This window comes from Fundulus heteroclitus, chromosome 22, assembly GCF_011125445.2.
Source record: "Fundulus heteroclitus isolate FHET01 chromosome 22, MU-UCD_Fhet_4.1, whole genome shotgun sequence".
Classification (NCBI taxonomy): domain Eukaryota; kingdom Metazoa; phylum Chordata; class Actinopteri; order Cyprinodontiformes; family Fundulidae; genus Fundulus; species Fundulus heteroclitus.
In genome coordinates, this window is record NC_046382.1 from 40,650,049 (window position 1) to 40,676,385 (window position 26,337).

General features: G+C 40.0%; 1 protein-coding gene across 1 annotated transcript in view; it reads right to left on the bottom strand.

Annotated features, from left to right (window-relative positions):
• Positions 1-961: 961 nt before the first annotated feature.
• The window catches only part of cdh11 (cadherin 11, type 2, OB-cadherin (osteoblast)), a 138,221-nt gene continuing 112,845 nt past the window's right edge, over positions 962-26,337 (bottom strand). Inside the window, exons 9-16 of the mRNA XM_012881606.3 lie at positions 19,574-19,687; positions 19,258-19,397; positions 18,865-18,998; positions 15,937-16,058; positions 15,717-15,834; positions 5,677-5,928; positions 2,018-2,169; positions 962-1,795 (exon numbers count right to left, since the gene is read on the bottom strand). Of these exons, the coding sequence (XP_012737060.1) occupies positions 1,430-1,795; positions 2,018-2,169; positions 5,677-5,928; positions 15,717-15,834; positions 15,937-16,058; positions 18,865-18,998; positions 19,258-19,397; positions 19,574-19,687 (1,398 nt within the window). The 3' untranslated portion in view covers positions 962-1,429. The remainder of the gene's footprint in view (positions 1,796-2,017; positions 2,170-5,676; positions 5,929-15,716; positions 15,835-15,936; positions 16,059-18,864; positions 18,999-19,257; positions 19,398-19,573; positions 19,688-26,337) is intronic.

Sequence of the window (26,337 nt, forward strand, 5' to 3'; positions counted from 1 at the left end):
GTGTATGTATGTTTGTGTGTGTGTATGTTTGTGTGTGTGTGTGTGTGTGTGGGCGGGGGGCGGTATTGAAATTGAACCAGTTTACATTTCCTTTGTTGGGATGAAAAAAACAAACAAATCAACAGCACATCCTTTAAGAGTGGCCAAGGCGCAGGTTGTATCCTCAGAGTGATTCACCGTATGTCTGCACATTGTTCTGTACACACTAAACAAGCAAAAGAGTTGGCTTTCTGAATATACTCTTCAAGGTACAAAAAAGAACTAAACAAAGGGAAAAAAAGAGAATGCACTGGGTTGCAAGAGTTTCTGTTTAAGTTTAAGGCGATTTTTAGAGCTCACAGATTTTTACCCAACGTCATTCTTGGTGGACTGGGAATATGGCGGTGATCATTCGTGGGTTGACTCAGTATGGGAAATGTTTGCTGATGGCAAGAGTTCGGACACACCAGGACTGTGGAAAAGGTCTTCTCTGCAACGAAGACTAAAAATAACAAAAAAAAAAGATCCACAGTTCTCAAATGAAGTTACTTTTCTCTGTGTCTCTGTTTGGGAGTAGAAAAAGGGTGATATTTGTGTAGCACTGTCACAGATACTCCTACAGTCCATGTGTTCATTTTGTCTGTGTGTAGCTACTGAAGCTAGTGGTCTCTATCTTCAGTCTTTGTTTTGTATGTGTTAACCACTGGAGTTGTTGTTGAATTATTATAAGGCCACCATACTGTGAAGATGCTCTGCTCATCTTCAGAGTATCAACAACCCAGAGTCAGTCAACTCATCTAATCTATGGTACCTGCTGTTTTCAGTGGAGAGAACAGCATGTGAAACTTCACGGAAACTTCTTCAGATATCATCTCATTTCAGGCCTTTGCCAGACCCCCGAAAAAAAACAACTTTTGTTACTTGCTCTTCCTCGCTTGCTTTGAGAGAGAAACAGAATGCGATATGTCCCACTGTTAAGGGAGCTTTTAAGGGAATAAAATATCTCCCGGCGGCCATTGAGGAAGTACATGGATCTAATCCACAGAATATGTATATGCAAGATGATACAGTAGCACGGTTCCCATCTAATTCTCTTAAACAGACGAAGTGGTGACATAACCAAAGACCCAACTCTGCAAAGCCCAAGTCTATAGAAACTGGAAAAAAAACATAGAAGTGACAGAAGCAATTTCAGGAGAAAAAAAAACCAAAGGAGCAGTTCAACTCTGAGCATTCATTACGCATCCATTTACAAACCATCCTAGAAAACCAAGAAGGTGCCACCACACGGAATAGAGGAGCTGTTAATGTTTGTGGACAGATTGGAATGAACTAATCAGTTGGTAGACGTTTAGAACTGGAAACTGGAGTGAATTAACCCTCAGTTAACACATCCTCATGGAATCAATTAATCAGAATCAGGGGTCGTCCACCGCCGGAAAGACTGCTGTTAAGAGTCCTCACTGTCATCCGAGTCATGAACGGAGCAGTCTTTTGTCCCATACAAATCTGCCAGCTTCCTAAACCTTGGACCCCAGCTCTGCAGATAGTCATAATCCAAGTCGGACTCTGTTGTGACTGATTCCAGCGAGCTCAATGAACCAGCCAGTGATCCTCTGCCCTCGTAGCCGTAGATCTGAATGGAATCATAGGGCGGCGCTGTGGGGTCACTGTCAGCCTCTGCGATCCGAGTCTTAATGAAGTCATCCACATCGACACTGTTGGGTGCAGGACGACCAATGCCGGGCCTGATTGGATATTGAAGTTCTGGTTTGATATCTTTCCTTGGCAGGAAACCATTGGCCCCATCTGGATTCTGGGTGGAAAGGGAGAGAGCAGTCAGATAAGGCTGCAGTTATACGGCTGGAGAAAAACCTCCTGCCAAATACTAACAAAACCCGTAATTGCACTAAAGTTGGAATACTTTCAGGATTCTGTCTTACGGCATTGAACAATATGCAAAGCTTGACAAAAACACATGCTAGTTCTTCCTTTCATTACAAGATGTGTTGTTGCTGAAACAACTGCTCTTCCTTACCTGCAGTGTAGCAATGTCAAAGGCCTCCGTGTCCTCCTCGCCGCCTCCTTCATCATCGTACGTAATGATGTTCTCTCTGATGTCCTCTTCCTCGAACACTATCAGCGGCTCCTTCTTCTGACGCCTCAGCGCAACAAACAGCACGACAATGGCTACCAAAAAAGCAAAACACAAACACTCCATTTAAAAGCCTGTTTTGCCGTTGAATGTACATATCCCCGCATCTTCAAAATCGGAGTAGTGTGAGTAAATGCTGCACTGGAATGAGCATGGATAATTGGCATACCCTTTGGGAACGCCCGTTTGATAGTGTAATTCATATTTTTATACTAGCTACTGTGATGTGTACACACACACACACACACACACACACACACACACACACCTTTTTAATTGCTTCTAATTTTTGGATATGTCTTTTGAAGCTTTTCAGATGTGCGCTGCTAATCTTAGAGCACCGTTTCATAACTCAATCTCAGCTCTAATTAGGATTTAAGGTGGAATGGTGTAGCCTGAATCAGCCTCCAACATTTCATCTGCACAAAGACCAGGCAGATGAAGTGATTTAATCTGTAAACACACTTTCTTTGAGGTTTTGGATTTGTGATCAGAAGGTATGGGTTAGATAATGTGAATGGAAGTGTTGAAAATATGAACAACAGCTAAATAAAAAAAAGATTTTGTTTGCTCAAACTGAATAGCACAATTTAATGACACCAGGATGGACACTGTCTTGCAAAAGCATTGATGTCCTTTCCTTTTCGCCGTTGTCTCGTGTTACATCCACAAATTGTGTGGATCCATTGTGAGATCAATAAAGACTATCTTATCTTATCTTATCTTATCTTAAACGTACATTTATTTAACTGGGATTTTATATGAAATGCCAACATAAAGCAATGGATATTCGACAATTGAATTTCTATCACCCAACAATTGATGTTGTCCCATCATGTAGGGATTGGGATTAGGGCAGAAGTGCAGTATTATTATTTTCCCGCTACTGTTCTGTAAACCCAGATTTGTGGAGTATGCAAATAATCATGTTGATGTTTTCTCCCACATGAGCTGTGGATTTTTGCAGCTCCTCAAGAGTTGCCATGTGATTTACTCTAGTAAATTAGCATTCATTAAAATAAAAATCAGAAAGTGCTTCACAACAGAGCAAATAGAGATGAGTGTGGTGCTCATGTTTGAAAACTTTGAATTGAATGTTGCTGTTCGTATGGTGGGAAATGTCAGGATATGCAGCTTCTGCTGATGCACAACAGCCCTCTCTTTTGTGGTGAGTAAAAAATGTACAATGTCTTTGTAGAGAGAAACTTTTAAATTTTATAGAGGAACAATCACAGTATTTCCCATCAGGGCACATGGTCTCTGTAGAGTTATGTCTGACCCTGGCAGAAGAGACCCAGCTTTGTGAGGACTGATATTGGACATTTAAACCAATGTGTTTTCCCTTGCTTAAAATCTGACAATGCCACTTTCAGCTTAATTTTATATGTAAGGACTTTAACTGAAGGGCTCAAGCTCCAACCGTTAAAATTTGGAGGTTATACAGATGTTTTTTTTGGCTGTCTGATTTATTTATTTATTTTGTTGGAGATAAGAAGAGCACCGATGTGGCAGCTACAAACTCTTCTGCCCAACTTTATTTAAAATTTATTTTATGGCCCGAGTTATTGCTTTTGTCCAAATCAACTTGTACTTTCAGTATATATCAGCTCTTAAGTATTAATGTGTTTTTTAACTTGCTGTGCAATAATAAGCTAAAGGGCTAAATAACTAAAGAAATGTTTAGGTGGTAAACATCAAACAGCAATTCACCATTTTAACCTGGCTGGACTGAAATTAGAACTGGTTGTTGTTAAGAATGAAACACTCAACACTAAAAACAAGCAACACTACATAAAAAAACAACAACACAATCATTTAACCACAACTGTAAAAAATGTGAGTTATTGAGTCATTTTAAACTAATTAACTGGGAATGGAAAAAGAGCTCAGTTTCCTTAAGCCTTTGGCCTGGTATGTTACACAGCGAGCAGGATGACTGGGATCTGCTGGGGACGTAAGGACGGGGAAATCCTTTGATATTGGCTGCAGCTTGCTGTGAATGTCAAAACCAGGATCTTAAAGCGGACATGCAATTTGATGGGCAACCACTGCAACTATAATTCAGCAGAGTGTATTTAGAGAAGGTAGTCAGAAGTCCTGCACATATGTTATGAATATGCTGTAGATGATCCATAGAGACTAGTGGAACAATAAATTAGTCCAGACAAGTTTAAATGAATGCTTAAACAACAATTTCAAAGGATTTCTCTGGTAAAAAAACTGTTGCCGTGACAAAAACAGGCCTTTCTTGACAGATTCCCGCATCACACTTGTCTAGTTAGGTTTTATGGCTCAAGTTAAAAATGCTGCCACACAAAACTTAAATGTAACCGAGATACAAATTTATAAAATGGCCATTTGCTACTTGTTATGCTTATCAACTTGAATTTTCATCAGCAATACAAATCAATAAAAATACTTTTCTCAGAATTCTTTACGGTGGCGCTGTTGGTAGCACTGTTGACTTGAAGCAAGAAGGTCCTGGGTTCCAGCCAGGGGGCCGTTCTGCATGGAGTTTTCATGTTCTCCCTGTGCATGTGTGGGTTTTCTTCAGGTACTCCAGTTTGCCTCCACAGTCCAAAAACATGACCGTTGGGTTAACTGGTCTCGCTAAAATGCCCATGAGTGTGTGTGCATGTTTGTTTGTCCTGTGTGTCTCTATGTTAACCTGTGATGGACTCGTAGATGATGGATGGAATATTATGTTCACAAACAGATATAGAGAAGTGTGTTTGTGACTGATTTTTTTTAGATAGACACTGCCAGAAGACAAAATAACGACTATACTTCCATGCGGCAGCCATATTTGGATTTTAAGGTCAGGCTGGTGAGAAAACCATAATTTTCTGACTCCAAAATGTGACTAGAGGCTTTGGGGAGGATTTATCTGACTTGGAGCACAGACATTATGACCTCTGAGGACATTGAAAATGCAGCATTCGTTTGCAACTACAATCACTTCTACTGAATTTCATTCATGAGCACCGCAGCCTCCCCTAGTGAGTCCAATGAGCTTGGTTTATCTATCTTGGTTCAGGCAACCGGATGTTATTTCTTTCTTTCCAGCTTTTCACAGCTTGATGTTGAATATAAACCCCGCTACTGATAAACCCGACCCATAATTCATCAACTAAGTGAAGCTTTAATAACAAACCATTATGGACCGAGACCATTCAGTGCTCCCTAGACTGATGGCCAAAGTTTTCAATCTGTTATGTCATAAAATAATTGCAGTGATTTGAGAATTGGCCTAATGAGATCCATTTTCCTGGCATTTTGGGTAAGGTGTCGCTCCCTGTGTTTACAGAGTTCAGTACGGACACCGTTTCCACTGACATTAAATGCATGCAGCACCAGTTTTGGTGTGTCCAGTTTATATTTCAGTTATCAGATTTAAGCACAAACACTTGCTCCTGAAAGCAGTAGAACATGGTGTGCATTTGTAGTCAGCCCACCTTTACTCTGACCTCCCCAAATAAAATCCAGCATGATTGCCTTCAGATGTCACCTAATGAGTGAACACTGTGTGTTTAGTTCCTTACCGAGCAGAATGACTATGCAGGCAAGTATCGCAATCAGAGCACCGGTGCTGAGGCCAGCAGGCAGGACATAAGGCTCCACATTACAGGAAAGGATGGTGTCTCTGCTGTCACAGGAACACACTCTGATGGTCAGAGTGTTGGTGCTACTCATGGAGGGCGAGCCATTGTCGTTTATTTCAATGGGAAGGTAGTAGACATCCTGGGTCAGGCGGCTAAATCCTTTGCGGATTACATAGATGCTGGCTGTGCTGTCTGTGGAGAGATAAGTGAAGACAAAACTTCAAAAATTGTTCAAACATGTATACTTGAAGATAAGAAGAAAAACAATTTCCCTCCACAATTGCTTAGTAGCTCAGATTATTGCAAAAACGATTCCACAAATGTTTGTGAAAGGAGTCTGCGTAACTGCCAACTTGATTTTCAACACCTGGTGGCCATGGAAGTGGTTGGAATCCCTCAATCCAAGGATTTGAAGAGGCGTGCGAGTACTTTTGGCAATATAAAAGTACTTGAAAAAGAAATCTTAAAAATGACGCTACTGTTGTTAGAATATGAGCACTAAGGATTCTGCCTTGACACTTCTTAATCCTTGTTAAGATTAAGGTTTGTAAGGAAGGTTTATGTATAAAGCACATTTCACAGACACAAAATCACAAAGCACTATACAGGAAAATTTAAGATAAAAAATAAACACAAAACAGCATACGTAAAAAGCACAATAAATGTACATAAAATCACAAGGAAATAAAGACATAAATGCCTGGTAAAACAGTTTTAGTTAAAAAATGTAGAGTCAGCAGAGGTAAACTGTATTATACTTTAGAAGCCACAGACTGAGTTTTCAGCTCAGTGCGACAACCATCCAGAAGGTTTTGGGCCTGGAATCGAAGGCTGCGGAGAGCGGAGTGTTTAGTTAAAAGCCGACACAAACGGTTTATTCCTGATTTGAGAAACTGTAAATGGTACTAGGAGCAAAAAACACACAGTTAGCCATTTTGCAAATGCACCATCATCAAGATAACTGACATTTACACTTGAAAGAGATACGAAGAAGGTATTGTACCGCACTATAAATTAGACATAATTTTAAGATTCTCGTATTTCATTTAACCGAATGGAATAGAAATGTTCCTCAGAGGGGAAATTCAGGCATTTCAGCAGCAAAGTGAACAGCAAATGGAAGTATGTAGATGCACAAAAAGGGAACAAATATGATAAAAAAGACAATAAGAAAAAGTCAAATTTACAACATAAAAGAAAATGCAGAACAGTTAAAATGGCCTAGTCAGGTTAAAGAAAAGTACAGCTGTGTAGAGTGATTTAAAAATGTATATTTCTGCATGAAAAACACCATCAGACACATTTCCCATCAGTGTCTCTTTCTTTCTGTCTCCCACTACATGCACTGGGTGGATGAGGCATCCTAGGACAGAGATGGCCCTCCTGTTCAGATTAGCCTCTTCCTCTCAGCTGCTGCTCCAACAATCCACAGCAGAGAAGAAGCTGATGCCACCACAGAGTTAAAAAAAAGGTTACACAAATAATTGTGAACAGCTACCAATGGGTAGCTGGTTCGACCCCTCGCTACGATCATCTCAGTTGTTGTGTCCTTGGGCATGACACTTCACCCGCTTTGCCTGTTGGTCATAGTCAGAGGGTCCGGTGGTGCTGATGTTTACTGTTTAGGTGACCATCCAGGTACATATGAGAGGCCTCTACCTCAATTTATTTATATAAAATACTGTACACACAGTATTTTTCCTAATTGATTCTTGTTTATCTTTATAGTATCACATTGTGAATCAACTTGTGAATTTAATTTAAAAAGTTGCAATATTAATCACCTATACCTCATATAGTCCTTTTACTCATTAACCTGAGGTGATCTCTTGATCCCTAAGCAAAAATAGTATTTTGTTTAGTTTTATCAACGTCTGAGCTGGTACCTTTTAGCACCAACCCATTCTGTTTCAGCTGCCGAAAGAACCAACAGCGGCTCCATAAGACTGGTTCTGTTTTAAAATAAATAAAAAGGGAAGAACATCAGCTCGTCTTCCTCTAATCTTGGTTGTTTTAAGATCATCCGTCACATATAGTTTCATCATACGTTGCACAGTTGTGCTCACAGTCACTATTTACAGTTGGTTGTGACTCTATTCAGAAACCCTCTATATATCACCAGTTGGTGTTTATAGACTCTGCTTGATACAAAATGTGTAACCCATTTGCAGCATTGTTCATAAATACTGATCAGAGATCATAAATGCAAGTGGGGACTGTAAAACGCATTTACCAACATTGCCTGCTGGTAATAACAGAGTTCATAAATGATGCAGGACATTTTTCAAGGTTACTGAAGTAAATGCACTTATTTATGCAGATAAACTCTCCCTCTCTGCACTGTAATCCACCAAACACAAGCAGAATAGAAGGCCGAAAAACTGACTGGGGGGAGATGTTTTATAGAACCAGTTAAGAACCAGCTCCGGGTTCAGAGAACTCAAATCACAGTGGCCTAATTTTGGAACTGGTGAGGCCACCTACACACATTGTGTCATCCCACTCTGAGTTGTAAGGAGTGCCCCATGCATACTGGGCAACTAGCTGATACAAACACCCAGCCTCATGCAAAGCCACAATTAGGGCTTCCCACAAAAGTACTTGCAGTGCTTAAAGTGCTACTTACCCTCGTACCAGAGCCTTACTCTACCCAATCTCATACTTGTAAAATGTGCCAAGAGGAGGTGTTACTCGGCAGACCAGTATACACGTGTGAGTGTGTATTTGTGTGTGGGGGGTCTGGGCTACTAGTAGAAGCTAAATAAATGCTAAATGACTAACCGAATTTTAAACTAATCAATCGCTAACCTGAAAATCGATAGGACCACAAAACTCACTATTCAAACTCCTACTCACTACGGGACAAAGCCCCCACAGCAGCAGCACTACTGACATGTCAGTTTCTCCTGGTGATGTCACAAAAACTTTTGAACCAATGGCAATACAGATTAGAAATTCAATGCAAGACACCCGCTGAACCCTAGGATGGCGCCACACTGACAGTTTTAGACACAAAAGCAGGATTTCAACAAATAGGCAGTAAGTTGTCAAAATAAGGACCCGGATATATAGACAGCACTATAAGACAACAATGTTAACAGTTTATTAGCAAAATAAAGGTGATTTAGAGGTGAGTGAACTTCATGTATTAATACTGTTTTTATCAAAAAGCAATGTTTGTGAACGCCACACAGACCTAATCAGTCGATCTGATGCTCCCACAGGCAGCGCTGGGGAAAAGATCTTAAACACAACTTCGAAATCAAGATTCAAGCAAGAGCAACAGTGCTATCAAACTAAGTCGGAAACAGTTTTTCTGCATTCATTGGGAAACATCAGCTGCGAGTGCAGCTGTTAGCAGTGCATTTAAATGCTTAATCTCTGTGACAAGGGATGGTAAGAGACATAGAGCAAGAGGTATTCTGATACTAATAAAATGTTTTGATAATTTTGAAGCATACTGTTTTTAGATTTTGTTTTGTTTAGAATTTTTCCCATCAAAAGTGAAACTGAACTCTATAGTATTAAACATGGTGCTAATAATGTTTCGGTTGGCTCCTGTTATTGATGAGTCTGCTCCTCGGTCCTGAACAGCATGGTTCTTTACCCTGGTTAGTAAACTGGTTAGTACCGGGTTTTTGGAACCATAGCTACAGCTTAGTTTGGCAGAAACACAAAGGGATGTTGCTCCTGCTTATTAAGTACCAGTTCAGCACGGGAACCAGTTTGGGGAAAAATGTACCAGTGCAACCACTAACCCAAGCTGATCATGTTGTCTAATGTGTATTCACAGAATTTCTACCAGCTCATTCACATAAATAGGAATATCGATAATTTGTGGGGGCACTAAATCAACCTGCATGTGCATGATTTTTCACTGAGGGTGTACCCTAATTGGCCACTCCATTAGGTACATCCAAGCTACTACTACCCCTTTGCTTCAGAATCCCCTTAATTCTTCATGGCACAGGGTCAACAAGGTGTCAAAAGCATTCTTCAAAGATTTTGGTCCAATTTGTCATACTGCACATTTCTTATTGGCAGGTCCATGGTGTAAATCTCCTGTTTGGACAATTATCAGCTCGGCTGTGATATGGTTGGTGCTGAGGTGTACAAATTGTGCCAAAAAAATCCCCCACACCATTACACTATCAACCAGACCAGCCTGTATCTCAGATCCAGAGTAGGGTGGTGCTATCATGTGGTGTATGCCTGATTCTAACTCTACCATGGAAATGTAACAGCTCAAACAAAGACTAATCAGACAGTTTTTTAATCTGTTATCGTCTGACCTTGGGGAGCTGGTAATGAATGTTGGCCTCAGTTTCCGGTTTTTAGCTGAGAGGAGTAGTGCTCGGTTGGTTTTCTGCTGTTATAAGTAACCCAGCTTCTTCAAAATTTAATGGGTTATGTTTTTCCAGATTGTAGTTCCGCAACAAGTTTTTGTACCCACACCTGTTGATCACTGAATGTTTTTTTTCTTTCAACCTTACAACCACTGCATGAAAAGTGTGATTTTCGTCACTATGCGGCACTGTAGATTGTCGTGGAAGTTCAGGTTAACGGCTGTTCACGGTAATTTGCAGGCAACACCGAAAACTGCCGTGAATTGTCAGAAATTGTCGTGGGCCTTGCTTGGCGTGGTCCCCCCATGACCCCCCCTCCTCCTAATTCTAGGAGAGGCTTTAACATGTAAATGAAAATGCTGTGAGCTATACAAATGCAAATCAGGGTTGCAGGGGGAGTTTACCCATGTCTCGCATTCAACTCCCCTTCAACTCCTCTTGGACGCGATCTACAACTTTCAGCCAGTCCGCAGACTGACGAGAAGAAACTGCTGATTGCTATCAGTGGACTGTCTCATATGAGTCAGTCGGTACTGAAGCAATGCCAAGAGCGTGGAAATGTTCAAGTCAGAAGTTTTGGTTGGGTCATTCAGGTTAAAGTAAATGAAATGGGGTTTAATGAACTAAAAATAAGTCCCACTTTAATGGAGAGGTATAGTGAGGATTTAACTATATATACAGATGCATATAAACTAACTGATAAAAGAATGGGTGTTGCTTATGTCATTCCAAAATTGAACATTAAAGTTGGAAAAAGAATGAGTGATGATTTAGCAGTTTACACAGCGGAATTGATTGCTGTGTGGCTAGCTTTGCTTTGGGTGGAGGTCAATAGGCCAAGGAAGGCAAGCTTCAGATTCCAGCTCAGCTTTAATCAGTATTAAAACATTTCAGTCAAAATCAAGGCAAGACATTGTGTATGATATACTGCAAGCTGCAAATAATCTAATAAAGTCAGGAATTAATATAACTCTGGTATTGTACCAGCTCATATAGGAGTAATAGGAAATGAGTTAGCAGATAAAAGTGCTAAGCAAGCAGCAAGACATTCTAATATAGATGTTGAAGTGCACTACAGCAAAGAAGAAATTAAAAGTATGGTCAAAAACATAGTTAAGGGTAAATGGCAAACATTATGGGACGGTGGGCAGACTGGAAGACAGTTCTATAATATTCAGAATAAAGTGGGAAAGAGCAGAAATACAAACAGAAGCAAGGAGGAGGAGGATGTATTTTCTAGAATGAGGTATGGACACACACGTCTAAATAAAACTTTGTTAATAATGAAGAAGCATGCTGATGGCAACTGAATTCTGTGGTAGTCCAGAGACTATAGAGCATGTTATTGTACACTGTAATAAATATCAGGAAGAAAGACAAAGACTAGTCTTACAATTACAAGGAGAACAGATGAGGCTAAACTTATAAGAAATTCTGCAAAAAAACACAGGGGAAATGAGTCTAAACTATTTAATTGGCTTCCTGAGGAATACAGGACTAATTAAAATAATTTAGTATGATCTTTTTGTTTGTTTTGTTTTGATTGGTTTGTTTCGTTATGTTTGTTTGTGTGTTTGTTTTATTTGTTTGCAACCTATTAGGGAAGGTTATACTCCAGTACCACACTCCAGTCCAGTTGGTGGCGGTAATGCACCATTAAAGTTAGTTGCCAACCGCCATAAAAACCGGAAGAAGAAGAAGCAGCAGCAGCAGGTGGCAAAAACAATGGGAAGAAGAAAGGAGAGGAAGATGGCTGTATAGGATTCAACGGAAAGTCGGAGAAATGAGGATAGCAGAAGGAATCAGAAGAGAGGAAACAGTTATTTCAAGACTTAGATTTGGACATACAGGATTAAATAAAACACTATTCAAAATAGGGAAGCATATGTCGGGCAAATGTGAATATTGTGAACAAGATGAAACAGTAGAACATGTAGTGATGTATTGTAAGAAATATGAAGAGGAAAGAAGGATTTTGGTTAGAGATCTTAATAAGGAGAAAATTAAATTTGATATAATAGATATTCTGCAGAAAAAGTCAAAAAATAAATGTTATCAATACTTATTTAAATATTTAATAATAACAGGAATAATTAGGAGGATTTAGTATTTGTAAATTCAATATTATAGATATAGATACATAAATATAAGTATCTTTGGGAGTATGGCCATTTTGACCCACACTCCTCACCAGTTGGTGGCGGTAATGCACACCGGAAAGTTGTTTGCCAACCGCCAATAAAATCAAGAAGAAGAAGAAGAAGAAGAAGAAGAAGAAGCAGCAGCAGCAGACCGTCTCGTCAGCTAATAGTGCCGATATGAATTAGCGGTTCACTTAACTGCAGAATTCGGTAAACTCCAGGTTGCTGTCCATAGAGGACAAGTTGGCGGCTCTGCAGTCGAACAACTGTGCGGGAGAGACTAACTCCATCAAGAGAAGACGGGTGCAGAATCCCAAGCTTAGGTAAGAATATGTTCGGTGACTGCTAGCTAAGCTAAAAGTAGCCTAGCCTACAACCAAATCTAAGATTAGCCTAGTAGCCTTGCAAAAGAACAAGCTTTATTAAAGTGTATTTTCATTTACAGGAAGCAGTATGCCGTCTTCACAACTCGGACACAAATTGCAGGCGCTATGAACCGGAGCGAGGCGGTGACCTCCTATTTGCTCGGAGCTATGTCTGCAATTCCAGATTTACACCCTGTTGATAAAGACGACATTATCTGTAAGTGACTTGTTTTTACTGCTTCTCCTTCCTTGTTTAATGTTATTGTGACTTGCGTTTGATTTTTATTCATACCACTCTCATTTAATTATTTTCCAGCCTGGCGAAGAAGATGGCGTTGTTGGCGTGGTCTCTGGATGGATTGGACGGCCGCCGCCATTTCGTAGGCCGGTGTTGTGCGCATATTCTGTTTCCCCCGTGTCAGGAGCGCCGTGTTCCCGGCGCTTCTATTTGATTTCTCGGTAAAACAAATCCTATAATCATGTCTAGGTTGTAACATTCAGTTTAATCGGCAACTGTTTACAAAATTGTAAAATAAAAATAAACGGTCTCTCAGACATCTCCCGAAAACTTTGGGAAATAAAGAGCAAATGTTTCTAAATTGTCAAAAATTATGTGTGATGGGATGTAGTATACTAGAAATTTCCTTAATCCAGTAAACTGTCATATTTTATATTACAAAGGGATGTACTGGGAAGTCTACACTCTAGTGTTTTCAGGAAGTCTTAGGCTGTTTCTCAATTCACGAGAACGCGCTCGCATTCTCGTGAATTGAGAAACAGCCATAATGTTTGTGTCCTGCTATCAGCCATCCCATCCTCCTCTTTCAGCAATGTAAAATCATAAATACACAGTAGGTGCTGGAATAGTGTTTTATGGCTTACTTTTATTTGTCAGGTTAAAGTGACAAAAGTTGGAAAGACCGTTTATCTTGCCATTTATAATAACACAATACAGCGTAAGAAGACCTAGTTTATTTATTTTTATTCTACAATTTTGTAAACAACTGCCGATTAAACTGACTGTTACAACCTTGACATGATTATATGAGTTGTTTTACCGAGAAATCAATTAGAAGCGCCGGGAAAACGGCTGCAAAGCGCATTCCCGACACAGGGGGAAACAGATTTTCACGGGGGAACAGAATTGCGCACAACACCGGATCTCTCTGAACTCTGAGTGAAGCTGCAGTCCCGGTTAGAGGCGACGCCGAAGTACAGAGCCACGCACAGGAGGCGTCTGCACATCGGACCTGCCTCAGAAAGAACGCCGCCAGCAGTTACCTACAACCCCGAGGAGGCAAACGGACAGTTCACGGAGTTGTAATTTTTGGATCCTCGCGTTGTATATAGGTGTTTGTTTTAATAAAGCTCTTTCTTTGCATAAACATCTTCCTGGCAAATGTTCATTTCCTGTATAAATTCATTCATGTCCTTGATGGTAGCCTAATAATAGTGTAGTAGCCTACATAGGATAACATGAATATACAGCGTAATATGAATGAATGAATAAATAAATATATATATAATAAATATATATATGTAAATAAGTTATTGGGGATCTGCCAACCAATCAGGAGTGATTTTACTTGTTTGAAAGAAGTGGTTCCATCCAATACTCAGTAAGAACGTTCAAGCCTGGCCTGGCCACGTGTGGTTTTGCTGCCAACCAGGAGCGATTTTACTTATTTAAAAAAAGTGGTTTCAGCCAATACTGAGTAGGTTATTCAAGCCAGACCTGGCCAGCCGCGCGGGTTCGCTGCATTCATATGCTAATTAGGGCCATTAGTGCAGCTGATCGCTCTCCACATACGTCAGAGTCCGGTTCCGACAATTTGTGGCACTGAAAACGGCAACAAGCGCGGGTTGCAAATTGTCGGTAACTGCCGAAAATGAGGGAGATCTGCGGTAGTTTACGGGGACGAAAATCTCACTTTTCATTTGTAAAAAGCCATAGTATGGGAAATCCCAGCATATCAACAGTTTGTGAAACAGCTAAGCTTGCTACATACTCTGCGAGAACCAAGAAATTTGTTCACGTATTCGTGGTGACAAGAACATGAAAAAAGTTTGTTTTGGCTTTGTCTATTCATACTCCACAAGAAGCTCAGCTGCCGAACTCTTAGAAAGCCCCCCGCCTCCTCTATAGCATGCATCAAAGCTGAGCTAAGATTGTGGACAACAGCACAATGGCAAACATGGCAGGAAGAGAGCAGGTGCACAAAATGTTGTTGGCATTTGCAGTCGCTAGAGCTCGAGTCAGGGCGGGTGGGGTGTGGGTGGAGGTCAGAGATGGAGCCGAGCGTAGGGTAGGCAGAGAGCTGAATGTACTCCACACTGGGGGCAGGTGGAACTGCAGGGGTAGGGGGTGCCACCGGGGGGTTATTGAATAAATGCTGCAAGGAAGCAGAAGTGGCATGTTCCAGCGCTTAAACCACCAGAGTTGAACAGCACAACGACAGTGTTTAGTTTTCCAACTTCAACACAACCATTTAAATCCTGACCAATCAGTAGTCAGGCACCCTCCGAGAGTTTTTCACAGGCATTGTGTCGAGAACAAGCAGTGAGAACTCCAAGGGCTACGGGAACAAACCAAGAACAACTTTCTCGCTTCTAGTGGAGGATCTTGCAGCATTCAGATAAACCCATCTGACACCAACAACCATCACAGTTAAAAAAATCAAAGGCTATGCTGCACAATATTTTTAAAATTGGTAGCACATATGAAGCCAAATCACGCGGTTTTCTCCCATGACATCACACAAATGATCTTCTCTTTTTCCCCTAAGTCTCAGTTTCCTTCCTATTTTGTCTCTCAATGCTCCCACCAAACCTAATTCAATCCATCGGCCCCCAAAGAGACATGTACAGACGGACAGAGACCTCACCACAATTAATATGGCCCGTAGGACATGTGCACATTCATGAGTGTGCGAGAGAAAAATTCAGAGCACCTGCTGATTTCTATGAGGCACCGTAAGCCTCCATCTGGTTGTGCTTTGATCTAATTTGAGTGAAGGGGGAGGTGTTGAAAAAGAGACTGCGGAGAAAAAAAAAACAGGAAGGCTGGCTGCAGAAAATAAACTGTTGAAGAAAGAAAAATAATCAAATCCCTGTTAACGCTGATTTACCTCTGTTGTCTTTGAGTGAGAAGTTTTGGTCGTGGGCAACTTCGGGAGCCAGTCTGAAGGTGAAGTGTTGCCTGTGGACCATCTCGTCTTTGTCCACCGCGCTGACTGTTTCGATAATCTAAACCAGCCAAAACGGAAACAGATAATAGAGGTTCATTTGAAGCACAGTCCAAGAGTAGCTGTGGTTTTCCATGCTAACATGTTCTCTGCAGTGCCCTACCTTCCCCGGTGCCACGGTTTCACACATGAGGACTTCGTTGTTGGTGGCAAACTCTGGGGGATTGTCGTTCATATCTTTCACTCTAATGTTAACTCGCACTTTGGTGTCTTGGTGGTGACCTCCTGTGTTGCACACACAGCACAGGGAATTATAATTAGTACGCTACTGCTAACAGACATGTATATAGCAGATGTATATACAGATATAATGCAGTGTCAAAAACATTAAAATGAGAAAACAGTTTGTTCTTTAATCTGTGATTACACATTTGTCTGTTTATAAATCTATTCTGGGGAATGAGTGAAAATACTGTTTTCTAGCAAGATATTCTGTCAACCAGACAGCCTCTCAGCATGCTACTCATTATTCTGAATGCCAAAAACTCAAGACAAGTAGTCTTCCTCTCATGGCTAGTTACAGGGATTTGTAAAAGGTTTTCCCTTCAACTTTGAACATTTTCAAAAGCAACAACCACAAACTTTCATGTATTTGAGATTTTATTTTTTGATAGACCAACACAAAGCAACAGCAGGAAAATGATTGATGGTTTTCACTCCATTCATTTTTACAAATTCTAGCCCATTCACTCCTATACCCCAAAATAAAAGCCGGTGCAACAGTTGTCTTCAGAAGTCAACAAACAGAGTCCACTTTAGACCAATTTAATTTCAGCGTACATCCAACGGTTCTGTAAAGGCTTTTGAGTTTTGTTAGAGAACATTAGTGAACAAACAGCATCGTGAGGATTAATATACATAGCAGACAGGTCAGGATAAAAACTGTGGAGAAGAACAGGGTTACCTTGTGAAACAGAAGTTACAGAGCTCAGTTAATTCCATCATCACAAAAATGGAAAAAGTATGGCTCAACTGCACGCATACTGAGAAATGACCTTCTAAAGTCACAGGCAGTTACTTAGAGTGATAGACAGAAAGCCAATGTTAAAAGAAAGTCTAACGATATCTCATTTAAAATAATACCAAGAAAAACACGATTTGTGGCAGAGGACTATCGCTGCACTTCACACTGATCCCACTATGCCTACAGTGATGCAAGGTGGTGGCAGCATCATGTAGAGTGATTATTTTGCTTAGCAGGGAAAGGGAAGATAAAGAAAGTTGATGGGGAGAATGATCTAAGGTCAAAGCATTGTAGTGTGTTAGAATCGGTCAAAGTCCAGACTGAGACCAAGTTTGAACATTTTATAAATTAAAAAATTCAGTCTCTTAATGTGCTCGTAAAGATAGACCCCAAAAGATCTGCTGCAAAAACTGCAGCCTTGGGAGGTTGACTCTGGTTGAATGAATACAAATATAACACCTTTCAGAAACTAGGTCATTTTCCCTTCACTTACCAATAATTTGCTTTAATTAGGTCTCTAAACAACAGATATGATTTATTCCTCTTTAACTTTTACATATTTTGCCACATAACAACCATGTCGTTTTTTTTTTCAAGGAACTGTTGCTATATTTTTCAATACAAGTATCTTCCTGATAAGCAAAAATGAAAGAAAGAGCAGACTAAAAAGAAGAAAAAAGGATGTGAAGCATTTCTGTGTTGTAGAGACATACATATTTGCTGAACTTGTCAGCATAAGTTTTCCACTACCCTGTCATTACCAAGCGCTTATTTAAGCTTCCCAGGCCTAAATGTGGTTAGCATAGCCTGCAATGCTTGTAACTTTGTGGGCGGCTAGTCCGTTTCCATATGTCCGTCTGGCGTCGAGCACACCACAGGGAAACCTCATGGCGCTGCGCTAGCCTGAGCCCTGGCCACAGAATACCAGGGTGGGGCCACAGTGGCCTGTGAAGGTTGCTAGCATTCAGGCCAAGGAGGAAAACCTTCAAACTGCCTGTGGGTTGAGAAATCTGACCAGTTCTCCTAACTTTTACGTGTATTTTTCCCCTTTCACTTTGCAACAAATGATAAGAGCTTTGAGCACCGCTGAGAATAAACATTGTAAAGCCTGAATGTGCTTTTTCTTAAAGTCAGGCCTAAAATATTATGAGCTGTATAAACATCTCAAACTGTCTTCATGCTTTAGATTGTCTTTTACAAACAAGTAGTGTACATGGACAAAGAGGAACAAATCACCACTACTTACTGATTTTTTCAAAGGACACTGAAGCTTCTGATAATAACGTTAACTTTACTCTCGCTTATAGGGGATGGAATACAGCGAGCAGCTTGAATCCAACTAAAGACTTTGTGTTCATTAAACAGCTACAGCTAAAATTTTCCAACTTTAGCCACTGATCGCTGAAAGCATAAAACATAAAGGAGCAAAAGAAAATCCGACCTTTCTAAAGTCCTTGCACAGCTTTGTATTCAAAACTAATAGACAAGTTTTAAGGCACAGGTTGGATATAATTTAAGTTTGATAGAGTGCCTTCCATTTCCAACAACCTTTCCACATCTTTCCAAATGCACCCGGAAACTTTATTTAGGAGGCTTTAACTGATAGACCAAAACACAATAGTGCACAAAATGTGGAAAAGCTCAAGAGCCATACACATTTTTGTAAGTTGTTGTAAAAGGTTGTGATGAATTTGTGCGTAGGTGTGTGTGTTGTACTCGGGGCTGAGCGAGAACACTTTTTGCTCATTTTACTAGCAAAGTGAGGACTTTGATGTAAATGAGGACCTTTTGTCTGTCCTTACTTTTATTCTGGGGTAGGGGTTAAGTTTAGCGGCATGTAGTCAATTAAGTTTAGGTTAGGGTTAGGTATAAACCCGACAAGGTTAGAGGGGTTAGTGCTAGGCTATAGAAAGGCTTGAATTTGAATGGAAGTCTATGGAAGACAAGGCATGGTCCTCACTGTGTACTTTAAACATGGATTGTGTGTGTGTGTGTGTGTTGGGTGTGTGTGCTGCGGTGTGGTGTGTGTGTGTGTGTGTGTTGGTGTGTGTGTGTTGGTACACCTACCGATCTCTATAGCTGAAACGGAGATGTTGTGCCAGAGCTGGTTTTCTCTGTCCAGTGGTTTGGCCGTGCTGATCATGCCGTCCTCTGAAATGCTGAAGAACTGATCAACGTCCGTGTACCGCGGAATCATGTATCTGTGTATGGGAATGATTGCTATTATGCAATACTCTTCAGATATCCCTCAAGTTTAACACTTGGGGCTTTCTGTGGCTAAACTCTTGCAGGCAGCATATGTATTATATCATTACTTGTGGGAACAGGAATAATCCCAACACTGCTTATTCTTTAAAGTGTGACAGAAATATTTGTGCTTCCCCACTGATCTGTGTCTCAGGGCATATTTGTGTGTAGTTTGTGTACACTGTTTCTTTTTTTTTGTTTTTTTTTTGTTACCTGACAGGATTGTTGGCAACGTCAGTGTCCTTGGCGTGAACTCGTCCCACCAGGGTGCCTGGAGGCGCATTCTCCTCCACCTCAAAAGTGTAACTGGGGGCTATGAAAACAGGAGGCTCATCTGCATCCTCCACCGATATCTGCACACAAACATCAGCACACCAACACAAACAACTGCTGAAGGGCTCCTGTGGTGTTTGCCTTATTAAACACATGAACAAATATGCAAGCCTTGCTCTCCTAAGCACATTGCGCACACAATGAAATGCAGGCGTTATTGACTTTTCTGCTATTTACACAAACACTTTGCACATACCTTGATTGTGGCTTCATCCTTGTAAGGACCCCAAGCAAGAAATCGAGAGTCTATGTGTAGGTTGGACCCCTCCACCTTTAAAGTGTATGCCCTCTTTGTTTCAAAGTCCACTTGCTGAGAAAATGGAGACAATGGATTTCATTATTTCATTTTCAAATGCAACAACAGCTGCAAATGGATACAAGCCCTGCTATTCTTGTTTATCCTGAGGAACAGAATTAATCTCCAACCCCTGCAGAAGCTGTATTTGGTATGATTGATTGGTGCTGTGCTTTCATGTTCTGGTAGGGGGAGCTGTTGCCACATGAATGAATCAAAAGAGCTTCTCTTAAAAAGCCAAGAAGAAAAAAAAAAAACAAAACAAATAGAGACTTTGATTTTAAAACTGTTCCTGGTGTATGATATGGCATGATATGACAGGATTATTTCTGGAAGTGAATGAATCATTCGATTATTTCTGTTCTGGCTGCTTTCATCGTCAGATGAAAACAACAGTGGTCTGTTTCTAATGAGCCAGGATGAGGTCTGGGAGTCTGGGACGCTACACGAAGAGAAGGAACAGAAACTGTTTCAGTCACTGAGAGACGGAGCAGGACCACGACAGCCCATCTCTGCCGGTGGAACTTGGAAGAATTTGATCTGCTACACCTTGATAACGGAGACTGCTACATTAAGATACATTTTTTATAACTGCAAAACATATCACAGTACTTTCTTAGAAATCACTGAAGTGCTTAACTTATTCACATTTTCATCAGCATGAAGTCCCTTACTCTATATTAGTTCAGGAGCTCACTTTTTACATACCCTTGATCAAGTGTGAGCTTTGAGATGATTTTCTTTTAATTGAAAACCAAGCGCACATATTTTCCTTACACATCACAGTTCCATTTCGTCATAACAAAAACTTACAATGCAATTATAAAGCAATGACCCTTGGCTAAAAGGTATACTGGATATAATGCGTCTAACAATCCCCCTCTTTCCCTTCTCCTGATGTGCAGAGTCTACACTGCTGCAGGGGAAACTTCTAAGTCAACAAATGTTCTGGCAGTTATTGTATGACGCAATACCCAAGAGGTGCTCTCTGCTAAGATTGCAAGGAAGCGTGCTTTGCCAGCAGCACTTGGCAGGAACTTCACATGCAGCTGTAATCATAGCGAGTGACACTCTTTTGGGTGCTATTGTTTGGTCTTAGACAATGATCCTTTGCCACTTCAGCATCACTATTCCAGCTCAAAACAGTGCTGCTTAACAGGCCATAATCTTTTATTCCAGGGCTCCTGTGTCTTTGTAAAACACTTAAAGGGATAATTCTGAATAGTTTGGAAGTGATCACTTCTACATTAGACTCCAGGTTACATTGAAGTTCATGACAATCTGCAATACAGCCATGGTAACTGGTTCTGTTCTCTGGTCATGAAATAATTTTAGAAAACAGTCTGAAGCAGCAGCTCTAAAACCTCAACAGGTCTGTTTGCTCTGTGTGCTTTCATGTCCAGTTTGAAATGATTTACAAATACTGAAACGTGAAAGTGGCAATATCTAAATATTTTGTTCTTAATGTGAGAATTCTAAAAACAGATTTTGAAAGATGGAATATTTTGCAATGGTCTTTGATTAGAAAGATATATTTTGCTAAAAGGTCTCTATTTCAAATATTTACATTATTTTTAGCAAAGTCTTTTTTTCCCCCTTTTCTTTGAGTTCAGGCCAAAAAAACATCTGCAAATCTTTACTTCAGGGAATTAAATTACAGATTTTATCTTTTTTATGATAACAAATATTTCTTTAATATTTAAGCATCTAAGCTATACATTTTCAAAAACTGAAGTTTTTGATAAGAGTTTAAAATGGCAGGGGGAGAGGAAAAAGCAGAGCAAGTGACAGCAGGTAGAGAAGGAAAGAGAGTGAAAAACAGCAAAAGCACACAAAATGTTAAATCAGTTTTTGACTATGGCTGAGTTACCTGATTTGATATTTTACAAATCTGACTTAGATGATAATAATGACCCTCTCACGCCCTTTCATTTCAATTAAACGCTATTTATATAGCACCAATTCACAACACGTCATCTCAAGGAACTTTACAAAGTCAATTTTAATCAAATCATCCAGACAGATTGGTCAAAACGTTTCCTATCTAAGGAAGCCCAGCAGATTGCATCGAGCCTTGACAACTAGCATTTTTTGTTTGGCTTCATCCCCTAAAAAATTGTTCTTGAGAAATCTCTATTGTCAGCCAAAATTGAAATCAACTTTGTGCCTGTGTGTTGCACAAGCTTGAAACACTGTTTTCAAAATCTCTATCTCTATCAAGAACCATGAGATTCCTTTCTCACTGGTAATATAAAACATAAGTCAGTTATTTCCCAGCATGATTTGGGCCTTGACATTAATAATGATTGATGGAAAGGCATCCTACTTAACACCTAGTTAATCCTCCTCTTGTGCTTGCTTCTCCATCCATCTATCTGTCTATCCATTTATCATAACCACTTGCCCTTGAAGGGTCGGGGGGGGGTGAGTGTAATGACCACTACCATCTCTAGTGGTCATTGCACGAGAGGCAGGGTGCAGTCTGGACAGGGTGCCAGTCCATCACAGGGTGTTGGAGTGGTGGCATAGTGGGTAGGGAGCCGGAAGTTTGCGTCTTAGAGAGACTGCAAAGGCCGCCGGTTTGAAACGCAGTCAGTCACTCCAGGTCCCCGATCAAGACCCTTGACCATAGATTGCTCCTTGTGCACAACAACACGCTGCTCCCTAAGGGATGGATTAAACACAGACACAAATTCCCCCTCTGTGGGACTATAAAGTGAAAAATGTATTTTTATTGAAAATAGAGACATTCGCTCATTGATAAAGCTAACAGTCCTTGTCTTTGGAGTGCTAGTGTACCTGGTGAGGACCTTTTTGCTGCAAGACAGCCTTCTGTGACTGGCTTTTCACTTATTCAATTTAGGGTGCTATGCAGGGTTCTCTATTTTAAATATGGGTTTTCTAATATTTACACTGAAATAGTATACTGATGGATATTTTATAGTATGTTTATTAAGTCGTGATTTCATCTGGTCCTCAGTTTAAAATCTGAAACACTTAAGACTTAAATTTGATCTTGATAAAGGATTTATGAGAAACTGTTTGTAAACCATGTAAATTGAGCATTTTATACATTTGTTTGGTCTTAGCACAACCTTAGATTGAGGCATGCGTAAAAATGTGAGTATTTCAAACCTGGGTAACTCTTCATTCATCAATGGGATTCTTTAAAACAAGACAAGAACAATAAAAAACAGAAAATAACTAGTTTCTATTCTTGACTTTTTAAATGACTGATTTATCCATTACCATAAACTGCAGCATTGTTATATTTTTTTTAATAAAATGTATATATTGTTATTGATTTACCAACTATCCAACCAAAAGCTGTCAGGTGATCTTGATTTTATTCTACGGTTCTATACATTCCAGACTAAAACAAGCAAATATTCTGAGAAAAATTCAATGAATCATTTAATATCAGTCACGGGGGTTCTAGAGTCGATAGAATTACAGACTATTCCAGACCCAACTTTCTAATTCTTTCATTTTAAAGTATACAATACAAACACTTACTATGACTTTCTGGGAGATATGTGTACAGCGGGGGCAGGGCTCAGATCTGTTACCAAAAAACCACCACACACTAAAAGGAAGGAACAACTGAAGGAAGGAGGGTAGGACGGAGAACTGAAGAACACAAGGAATGGATTGAAGCAGCAGACAAGGAAGTAAGACATGGCAGATAGAAGGGAGATAAGACACAGGACAACCGAAGGAATGAAGGTAGGACACAAGGAAAGACTGAAATAATGGAGGTAGGACACAAAGAAAAAAGAAAGGAAGGAAAGAAGGAAAAAATTATACAAAGAATAATGGTTGGAAGGAATTAAGGAAAAAGGGACAGAAAGAAGGACATAAGGAAGGACAGAATAAAGTACTTAAGGACAGAATACAAGTAGGACACAGAAAGTTGGAAAGGAATAAAGAAATACTCAAGAGGGCATAGAGCTAGGACATAAGAAAGGATGGAAGGAAGACAGGAATGAGGGGAGGAAGGAAGGACATCAGGCAGGAAGGAAGGAAGGATGGAAGGAAGGAAGTAGGTAGGGAGGCAGACAGGCAGGCAGTCCAGCAAGAAGGAAGGAAGGAAGGAAGGAAGGAAACGTAAAAGAAGGCTGTTTACAAAGTTTAGAAGTGCGTTTCTGGGAACTGCTTACTATTGTTACAGAAGTGAGTTTGTGGGTTCAGACTATAATTTCAGACAAAAGTCGACACTTGAATTCACTCTAAAGCTATTCTAGCAGACAGAGGTCAGGGTTTTGTTAAGCTCAGTCAAGGTCTGTTACAACAAAATGGCTCACCAGTGCTTTCTTAGGACCTTGCTCTATGTGCTGGTGCATGCTAGAACTGGAAGGAGCTCCCCCAAAACGTTACTCTTGAAACCATTCAGTCAGGTAAGTGTTGTTCTTCTGGTAGCTGCCAAACCCCGACATGTCCCTTAAATTGCCAGATTGGTATAATGATTTGTCACTCTACAGAGCACTTGTCCACTTGTCTAAAGTCCAGAGAGTTTTAGAGAACTACACCCAAAGCTTTAAAGAAAGTAATCTTGAGGCCATATGAAGTTTAAAGATCTGTAGCAGTTGATTTCAGAAAGTTGCTGACCTCTCCACACTAATTGTCTCTGCTACGTCTGATTGGAAATTTTGTGTGGTTTGCCACTACAAAATGGGTTGTTGTTTCTAGTTGCTTCCACTTTGCTAATATGCCACTAACAGTTGACCATGTATCATTTAGTTGTGACGGATTTCAAAACTGATATTATAGCACAGGTAGCCTCCTGCCACTGGCCCACGCTGGAAATCAGTGAGGTCCTAAGAACAACCTATTAATTCATAAATATTTGTAGAAGACTGCATGCCTAAGTGCTTGATTTTATATACCTGTGGTCATTGAAGTGGTTGGACTCCTTATACAAAATGGTTTAGTGGGGTGATCAAATACTTTTAGCTAAACATGGTTCACATTAGGCAATGGCTGTACGTTATGTCATCATTTTGTACAGATACTGAATACATCTAAATGCAGATTCCTGCAAAGCCACATAATGCTAACAAGAACAGTCTTATCTTTCAACCGATAAGTTTTTCTATATTTTCACGGCTGGGAGGACTTGCATAACCATCTGGAACACAGCAGACCCTGCCCCTCGCCACTTCAGCTGAGCTTTTATTTTCTTCAAGGTGAAATATCAATTCTACAAAGATCTGCAGTTATAAACCAGATGTGTCATAAGTTAACTGTGTTAGAAATATGTTCCTATGATTATTATAAGTCAGTGTCAGACACAACTTTATTTTTAGTATGGTTTTTAGATCAAATGTATTCTTCAACATATATTTTACTGGTTCTACAGCGACAACGGTGAAGATGAGTCATATCAACCATCTTCCAGGCAGCTAAAGTCAGCATCAAGACCTGGGAAGGGTGAGGTTCCATCTGCCCCAAGACAAAGGGGCATCATCCAAACCCACAAACCCGCTCTTCATAATATCCAGAATTCTCAAATTTGACGACCTTGTAGAATTTAAAATGGCTCAATTTATGTTCAAGGTATCAAAGAAGTTGTTACCTGAGCACATACAGAGCACGTTTTCTGAAAGAGAAGGGGGGTATAACTTAAGGGGTCACTCAATCTTCAAGATCCGCAATTTTAGAACAACAAGGAAAAGCTTCTGTATTTCAATTAAAGGTGTAAAGTTATGGAATAAGTTACATGAAGATTTAAAACAAAGCAATAGTTTAACACAATTCAAAAGAAGGTACAAAGAGGTAATTTTCAATAGATATACACATGGGGACAGAAAGCAATAAGGTGTGTATTGAAGATAATAACTTGGTGTAAGGGTTTAGAAAGATAAACCAGCATAAAATGGGAAAATGTATAGGTAAATATTAGTAACTGTTACTTCAAACTGCCACTTTGATTTTGATTTTTTTTTTAATGACAGTAGGACTCTAAAATCTCAAGTGTTTAGGGGTAGGAGTTTATAAGTTCTCACTTCTTCCTACCCCGTTTTGAGCATGATATGTTAACTGAAACAAAAATCTGTATTTTCTCTTCTTTCTTATGCACTTCTTGTTACTGTGCACTATTTTATTTTTATATTTGTATCATGTTCGAATAAACAAAAAGAGGGGGAAAAGGTGCAAAGCAAGTTAGTCAGACTGTACCTCATCTAATGACAGTGAGGATATGTGGCACAGTCCAGGTGACCCTGACATTGAGCCACTTGTACCTACATTTCCCTACATTTTAAGACAGTTTGGAATTGATAAGTCTTGCTTTCAATAAGACACCTCTGTAATATGCAGAATGTGTGCTACAATGGAAATCTTCCCTTTTATCTGACCAGATTCCATTTTATGGGGAAAAAACACATTTGGCACAGTTTTGGGGCCCATTCTGGTACAACTGTGCCAATATCACATGTCCACCTGGTCCACTTCCCACTAAAATATTTGTGAAACAAATATGCTTCAACTGATTCAGTCCAGATTTGTTGCAGTTATAGTGCATCTTTATAGATGTGGATCTATAAAGTCTGAGATTTCTCATATATTCTCAAAGGGATTTTCATTGTGTTTTGCAGTATTTATTTTGGAAAAGATATTAGGCCAGGCTCAAAATCCTTGATTTTTTTTCTTTGTTTAATCACCCA